The sequence below is a fragment of the Betta splendens genome, chromosome 9 (assembly GCF_900634795.4).
Source record: "Betta splendens chromosome 9, fBetSpl5.4, whole genome shotgun sequence".
NCBI classification, from domain to species: domain Eukaryota; kingdom Metazoa; phylum Chordata; class Actinopteri; order Anabantiformes; family Osphronemidae; genus Betta; species Betta splendens.
In genome coordinates, this window is record NC_040889.2 from 13,257,328 (window position 1) to 13,265,634 (window position 8,307).

Here is an 8,307-nt window from a genome sequence, read left to right on the forward strand (position 1 = left end):
AAAACAAATTTAAAAATAAAACCAAATCAAAATATTTTATACAAGTAAGCAATGGAACGAAGGAAATATCAAATATGTTCTCTAGCAGCGTCAGACCGACCCATAACCTGAAGTCTGGATCAGAACAAAGGATGGACACAGCGTTAACCTGAACGTTCCCGTCACATACAGTGGTTCCGACACTTCGTTACAGGCTCCGCCAACAGAACTGTTGCTGCTTCTCGGTCTGGACCAGCAGGTGGCGGCAGCTCAGCAGGTAACAGCCCACTTAGAAACGGGTCTAGTTCCAGAACTGTCCAGTAACGCTTGTTGACGTAGCTCGCTAGCTTAGCAGCTAATGTTAGCTAGTTGGCGCCATATGGCTAATTAGCGAACAGGATTCAATGCTTGTAGGATAAAGCTGCTGGATGTGGATTCGCTCAATAGACAACGACTCATCTGCTGTTGTTTGTTTTTAGGCTGGAACCAGAGATATAGACGGAGGAAGGAGCAGAGCGGTGAGATCAACACATTAATAACTAATCGTTCAATTAGTTCTAAATAACTTGATTCAGTCATAAATTCCTGATGTGACTTGTCCACTGATCAGTAAAACTGTTTAACTCAACAACAGCACAAACACAATCGAAACGTTCATTACATGATTTCTATCAAATGTTAACACGTTGAACATGTTATATTTGTAATGATAAACTCATATAAAATAGTCATGTGTTTTATATTCAGTGCACAACCCAGCACCGGTGGCTGCATCAGCTGTAGCATGACTGACAGCTGTGTAAAGAACCACACATTGAAGCTTCACTGAAGCTGAAACTGGACCCAGTGTCCAGGACGAATCACGTTCTGGCTCTGTTCTGGTCTCTGGTCCAGTTCCACAGCTGCATCTCTAAGTACTTCTAGTTTCCAGCTCAGTGATTCTGAGAAACTATGTGTTTATCAGAGGTTTACAGTTGAATGAGACTGCTTTAATGATCTTAATCCATCTCAAAGACTCAGTCCAAGCAGGAAATCCGTTGTTCATGGTTGTAGCTCAGGATGCTGCACAGCTGAAGTTTAAAACGAGTTAAGGCTTCAGAGCGTCTGACTTTTTTTAAGAACGTCCTTGAAAGTCTGACGATAACGACCTAAACATACATCACCTGACCACAGATGGTGGCCAGTGCACACCAAGCCAGTGTGCCTTAAATCTGAGGCGTTTCCTGAGTTGAGGGGTTCTGGCTGTTAAAGGAGTTTCACCTCTAAAATCAACCAACCTGCTACAGATAAGTCCAGCTCATCTGTGGACTGAACCCATCCAGAGTCTGTGGCTCCTGTTTTAACATCATATAATAGTCACCTTTCATTTTGACTTTACTAAACTGGTCCCAGACCGTCGTCGTGACTCCAGGATCTCGGTCAGAGCTGACACGTGGACGTCAGCAGCCTCCAGACTCTGCATCAGTCTCTGCACGGTGGCCTCCCTCCCCTCAGAGCGTCTCCACTGTACCAGGCCGGCCAGAACCGCTCCGTGGGTACTGAATGGGTGATCGGACCGGCAGCGAAACAAGGCCTCAGTCGACAAACCCAGGTCCATCAACACCAACTCCCATTCAGAACCAAGACGAGACGCCAGGCGGGACAACTCCTGATCTGAAGGAACCCTGAGCAGAACCGAGTCTGGGAGTCTGCAGACATCTGTAAAACATGAGTCCAGATGTTGCATTGGTCACTTTTCTCTCATCGTCTACTTTCATTTCAGACTAATAAAAACATGACTTTAGCTTTTTGCAGCGCAAAGAGAGTTCTGGCTTTAATAGTTTTATTTCAGCATGATCACATAAACCTGATTCCTACATTCAGACCTCTACAGTCAAACAGGTCAGCGCCTTCAGGACTGACACTGGTCAAAGGGGGTCCTGGACAGCCTGGTTTTGTCCTGCTGTGATTCTGGGTATGTGATGGTCTGTGGGGGGTTGCGCCGCTTGGTCTCCTGTCATTGGACCACAGCGTCAACACAAACACACAAATTACTACCAGTTCCTTTAAAGTCAACGTGTGTCGCAACGTGTTTACTCTGTTCTAGTAGGGTCACTGTGACACAGAAAACTGTGTTTTCACCGCTCGTGACCTTGTTCTGGGGTTTTTGCGCTGCAGCACGTGGACCAGACCAGAGATGAATTGAACTGGTACCAGCAAATAACCCGTGATGAACAGAGGAGCGACCAGAACCAGTTGGTCCACTGCCGACCCAACAAAGGACGAGAGAATATAAAAAGTCCAGTATAATATTTCTGATGCTGCTTAGTAGATGTGAAACATTTACAGCTACTCAGGCCCAACAACAAGAATCAGAGACTGTGGACCAGCATTACCTGTCCACAGTCTCTGGTTGTGGTGCTATTTTGAATAATTTGTAGCCACAGTTGCAGAATATTGAGGTTTGGCTTCAGTGGAAACATGAAACCCATCAGTTCCTGCTCAGCCAGCATGTGATGAACTGATGGAAACAGACATGTGCTGCTGCAGTTTGTCTGAAAAGGAGGAGGTCTCCCTCTCATCCTCCTCCATCAGGCACGTACTGTAGAGCTGAAACCTGGTGACAGTCAGGTTCCCTCCTGTTTCCTTGGCTTGTGGTATATTTCAAACCTGAAGCTTGTAACTAAGTGAACCCCTCGGGACAGAATTTCTTCCATAACTTTCTGGGTGAGTGTCTACAGGCTTCTTACAACTGGACCAGATCGTCCCAGTCTTCCTACAGATGCTCACACATTTTGTAAACACACATTATGTGCACTTGAAAATTAGGAACTGCTTCCTGGACCTGGGTTGACTTTACTTCATACAACACAAACATTGGTTTCTTCTCATGTCCGTGATGTTGCCCACCAGCTGTAGGGTCAATGGTTTGAGTCCCTTTGTCACATGATTAGTAATCACATCTTCCTTGTACCTGATTGGGATGTGAACCAACATCTGACCAACGTCATCCAGAAACTTGGTTCTGCTACTTCGTCCTCCAGGAAAACCCGTCCACGTCTGGAACCAGAATGCTTGATTTGATTTCAGAGTCTCTATTAGCTCTCACCTGTCGACGAGGCTCTGGGCGGACCCTCCACCTGCTGCTGTAGAAGGTCCCGGACCCAACTGTAGTCCTCCAGGGAGCGCAGAAAGGCGGAGAAGGCCCGCGGCCCGCGATTCGGCAGGATGTCCAGCAGCTTCAGGCTCTTCTGCCGGTTAGTGGGCTGAGATTCGATGAGCTCCACTTGGGAGTCCGTCAGAACGTCCTCCTGGTACAGAAACGGGACGATGGTGTCGCTGACCAGCAACTCCCCGGACAGATACGACCTGTGCGCCCGCAGCGCAGCCTTGTGCTCAGGCTCCATGTCAACTGGAAACCGGTCACTCGGCGACAATTAGCCGGTTGTTAGGCGTAAAAAACAAGGCGCTTCAAGTTCTGGGCCCTCACAAGAACGTGTGTCCACTGTTATTGTGTCCGACTGGAAACCAGGCGCAACAATCGTTCCGCCAGATCTCTAGTTCCTTCCTACAAATGCTTTGGTTAAAACAAGGCGTCACTCAATTTACTGAGAAATCAAACAAAACGAGCTGTGAATGGAGATTAAATACCTTAATTTTTTTAAAATCAGGTCACAGTTGTTTCCAACATGAGTTTACAAGAGTTCACATGAAAATAGAATAAAAACATTTACAAAATACCCCAAAATATAAAGCTTCTAAAATAGTTTGGTCTCTCTACAACATGCAACATATGTAATGGCCTCATTCTGGTAGTAAATTCTCATAATTTAGTACAAGTGTCACACAACTACGAGTTAGTGCCTGTAACAACTAGATTCACTGAGCGTGTGGAGATGTAAACAGCAACTGAGCAAACACACGCTGCGCCGTGTAGTAAACGCTCCATATAAAGGCTTTATCGATCCTCCAGAGGCAGAACAGCACAGGCTGTCAGATGCCAAGCAGCCTCCACAAAACAATAAATATTGTTTCATGAGCCTCGCAGCAGACCTTACATGTTCATAGTGTCTAAGTGGCACAATGGAGACCTGCTGTTAAGATGCTGCTTAATGGATCAACTCTTTTGTGTCTTTTCTAAAGTGTAGGTTTCTTCCGCACATTTGGAAGTCCTTAAAACTTCTTGTCCTCTGAAAGAGGAGTCGAACACACATGTTGACACTGCCATCGACTACACGTAACGTGTTGAGCTGAACGTAGTAGAGGCCGTCGTCCTGTGAACACAGGTTTTCAGTCGTGTGACGTTTGTTTTGCTACTGGTTAGAACACATCCCTAAATGAAGCCTTTACGTCTTTTTGTTTTTGGAGCTGCACCAGGTTCAAAGTCTAACGTCAGCTCAAACAGCCGCTCATTCAACATGACGTGTTCAGACGCAGCGATGGCGTCTGTTTGAGTTCTGCCTGTGTAACCGCAGGTGAACCCCAGTCGACCAATCGCACGACTCCGCTCAAAGGTGGGAGGAACCAGAGGAGCTGAGGCCTCGGACAAGCTCCATTCATTAGCTGACTCCAGGTCAGATCCGAGCCTCTGTGAAGTGAGATGGAACTAATCAATACGTTTCTAGCTTCTCAGTAAAACTGAAACTTTACACATCGTCATGTTGACTTTGGTTTCTCTGGCGTCCCGTCAGTTTGTGAATCAGGTTTGAGCTTTTTACCGAGTCTAGCGTGAAACCCTCTGGACCTGAACCAGCTTCTACTTTCACATCTAGCTGTGTCTTTCAGGACATTCAGACTCCCACATTAACATGGTTTCATTTTATTAATAAGGATGTTTTATATCTTTTTTCATAAATACACATTTTTAAACCTCAAAGTACATTTGTCCACAGCGGAAAAGTTCTGCGTGATCGCTCATTCAGTTTCAGTTCAGCTCCACGTGTTCTGGTTCTGGGAGTTGGGTTTTCAGTCTCAGTGTTTTCATCCCTTGTTCTTTAAGAACATCTGTGTCTGAATGTTCTGATCCAAGTCACTGTCCCTAGGTTTGCATTTAAGGACTTGTTGTCATGACAACAGACGTGACACCCTAATCTGTGATCCACCTAGGGGACAGGGCCCAGGCCCTGATCTGGATCAGGTCACCTGTTGTTTAACAGCTGGAACTGTTTAACAGCCATTGATATATGCTCCATCTGCCATAGGGAGCCAGACTCCGACCCAAACACCCTGATGATTTCAGAATCAGCTCAGGACAGATGTTCTGTCCCGGTCTCTCCTCTGGATACTGCATGTTTCTGCAGCAGGGCATGATGGGACATATGCTTACGGGCTGTTCTGAATTCTATACGTTATAGGCATAGTCCATCAGATAGTCCTTTAGCCGGGGGGGCAGTGGCAGGTCCTGGACCTGCCGCGTTGTCCTGTTGATGGCGATGCGACACAGGTGCTGCAGCGACGGTGTGGCCGTGTACACGGGTCTGGTGAGCAGCAGCTGCACAGTGCCATTGGGCGCCGTTGCTGACGGCTGGGAGTTGGGAAGCTTGTCACTGGTTCTGGACAGGTGGACGTAGTGCTCCACGAGGTGGACCACACTGTCAAACTGCTTCAGCTTTGGCTTCACCAGAACCACAGAGTCCAGCTTGAATTTCCCGTGTTTGTACTCAATTCGCAGGTTAGTGGGACCCGCCGACGTCATGGCCGAGATGGTGAACAGGTAGTCTCTCTGTGAGCTGTCCCGGACCAGGAAGGTTCCCTCGGAGGCGTCCTGAAGGATCTCTTTGGCTTCAGTAGCGGTCAGACTGCCCCAGTACCAGCCTGCGCCAGAGACCAGAGCACATCAGCTACTAGAGGACGGTACCAGTGTTAGGATAGAGCTACAGCTGTGTGTGAGATGCTAAACATCCCTGGAAACAATCAAGAAAGTGTTTCCACCCAGCCTTCTCATTATTTCCAGGGGGTTGCAGACGTTTGGACCTCACAGCACACTGAGGAGTCATACCTGTGTTCTTCAGGTCCTTCATGGCTAAGGCGATGCGGCTCTCATCGGATTCCACGGCCCTCGAGGTTCTGTTGGCCCGTGCGTCCGTCTCAATGCTCTCTGTAGACTCCGAGGACTGGCAGGTCATTGGACAGACCCAACGTTCAGCTCAGACATGGAGCAGGTCTGCAGTCGCTGAAAGACGCAGCGGTTCTGTTGTCCTGGCAACACACCAGAAGCATCCTGATTACATTAACCTGGAAGGACATGGAAGTGAGTTCCATTTAAGGAAACATGTTCATTATTAAAACCAGGACTAACAGAGCAGAGCATCTGGGTTACAGTGAATTTACAGGACGTTCTGTTGTTGCTGATGACTAATTAACAGCGGGTGTGACAGATTCTCCACTTCATATCAACAGAACCTGTGTCAGCGACTGGGAAGCAGAAAACAATTAGGAGTGGTGGAAAGAGCAAAGTCTGAGGGTTTAGTGGAGGTTTGGGTTAAACCCAGCACCTCGCTATGGATTTACGTTGCTCATGAACCTGAACCCGTGTTTACTGACTAAGGTTCTGCTCAGCGTGTCGGCTCGTTGTTTTAACACACTGCTGTTTCATTGCTGTTGGTGAGTTAATGAATTCGCTCAGAGTAAACAATCGTGTTTTGACCCAACATTCTTTGTTTTAAAGCTCCATCTTAAAGTGAAGTTATAGTTTTCTATCGCTTAAATCCTCAACCCTGAAGCCCCTGAATGCTTTCATCCAACGCATGTGAAGCAAACACTCTGAAAGCAGCTTCACCTGTACGTCTGAGTGACGTCACTGCGACTCCCTGAAAACACTATTTTTAGAGAACACTGCCGCATTGTGTCATGCATCTGGTTCATTATTAGTAAGAGTGTTTTTAAACTGAGGAGTTAATGGGACAATTCATTATTCTGAATCTTATACTGATGTGACAATAAACGTTTTATTGTTGCTCCGTAGAAACAACGCAGGTAAGGTTCGGAACCGTAGGAGGAGGCGGGAACAGGTGTCTCACCTGTCCGACCCAAGAAGCGGCTCGTAACTCGCTTATGATCAACAACAACAACACGCACCTGGAGCTAGCGTTAGCCGCTAGCTAAAGCTGTCTGCGCCAGCGATGCCTCCCACTCGTCGGTTACATTTCACTGGGATCGGTTTCGCTTTAAATCCACGAACCGAGCCTCGCTTTTGCTCTATCTCCGCTTCTCCGTCCTGCAACGGGGCTCACGGTCCGATTCCACCGCGCAGGGAAACCACCTTTCGCCCTCACGCGTCCGTGTGTCAGAGTTGCGGCTGCCGAACCGAGGCAAAACCGAACTGTTCCCGCGTCCTGCAAGCCTACAATCTGCACCGTGCGAGTCCTTGCGCAGAACCCGTCCGTCAGTGTCTGTGTTGGGCTGAGCCGAGTCCAGCGAGCCGCCTAATAACCGAGATCATCATCAACACAAAAGACACATTTCCAGGAACTTTCCAGGAATACGGTCACGTGGTTCCGAGGCGGCCGATTTAAGGTGGACCGACGCACGTGTTCCACCGCGTTTGTTGGCGCATGGCGACACTGTCAGGGCCGTGCACACGCGCCTAGTGCAGGGCCGTCGGCCCCCCGAACCCACCAGGTCTAATGCGCTCAATTGGGCCAAGTAAGCGAGATTTGTTCAATTCTACACGGCTGACTACAAATTGAGTAATGGATGCAAAACAACACAGCAGTCTCATCTGTATTGATGAGAGACGATGGGTCAAGCCCTGATCAGCTGTAGCAGTAAAAAGTATGAATTGATGCAATGATGATGACAGTAAACCACATTTAAAACAAGATACACATGGATCATCATGAGTCAAGCATTAACACGTTTTATAGAGAACCTTGGCTTGTCATTGGGTCCTTCGTTGTGTCTGCTGTCATCTCACAGATTAACATCCAGGGAGTGGACACTAACACAATACCTGTGAGGATCAGACCCTGAACTCCTGAAGACCTTCTATGACTCTGGTGGCATGAGCCATACTGTACACATCTTGTGTGGTTGTTGGAGCAGCAGCTTCACTAAGACAAGAGGCTGGACAGTGTTGGGCTCCGTCCTGGGCTGTGCTCTGGACATGGTGTAAACTTACATCCATTTTAGACCAGGACTCTCACCAACTGCAGGACTCATGGTCTGCTCTGGAGAGCAGCTTCAGTGACAGACTCATCCACCCTCGCTGTGTGAAGGGCAGATTCCACAAATCTTTCCTCCCTGCTGCATCAGACTCTGCAAAAAAGCAAAAACATCTGTACAATGTTCATGTGCAATAATCACCCATGCTTTAATACGTACACTTCTCGCCAATGTCACCTATTATTC

At 47.7% G+C, this 8,307-nt stretch overlaps 2 protein-coding genes across 4 annotated transcripts; both read right to left on the bottom strand.

Moving 5' to 3' along the window:
• Nucleotides 1-21: 21 nt before the first annotated feature.
• Nucleotides 22-4,608, bottom strand: cradd (CASP2 and RIPK1 domain containing adaptor with death domain). Of its 2 annotated transcripts, XM_055511444.1 has the most exons (4): nt 3,099-4,608; nt 2,933-3,018; nt 1,845-1,972; nt 22-1,677 (listed from the first exon to the last, which is right to left on the bottom strand). In XM_055511444.1, exons 1-4 carry the CDS (start codon nt 3,363-3,365, stop codon nt 1,343-1,345), a joined length of 816 nt encoding a protein of 271 aa, XP_055367419.1. In that variant the 5' UTR covers nt 3,366-4,608; the 3' UTR covers nt 22-1,342. The 2 variants fall into 2 exon arrangements, with proteins under 2 accessions (XP_055367419.1, XP_029017574.1); XM_029161741.3 differs by lacking the exons at nt 1,845-1,972; nt 2,933-3,018 and having other exon boundaries at nt 3,068-4,608.
• Nucleotides 4,609-4,761: 153 nt separating this feature from the next.
• socs2 (suppressor of cytokine signaling 2) lies at nt 4,762-7,475 on the bottom strand. Of its 2 annotated transcripts, none has more exons than XM_029161746.3 (3): nt 7,036-7,475; nt 5,957-6,156; nt 4,762-5,772 (listed from the first exon to the last, which is right to left on the bottom strand). In XM_029161746.3, the coding sequence occupies exons 2-3, from the start codon at nt 6,081-6,083 to the stop codon at nt 5,300-5,302; spliced, it is 600 nt and encodes a 199-aa protein (XP_029017579.1). In that variant the 5' UTR covers nt 6,084-6,156; nt 7,036-7,475; the 3' UTR covers nt 4,762-5,299. The 2 variants fall into 2 exon arrangements, with proteins under 2 accessions (XP_029017579.1, XP_029017577.1); XM_029161744.3 differs by having other exon boundaries at nt 5,957-6,192.
• Between the last annotated feature and the right edge of the window lie 832 nt (nt 7,476-8,307).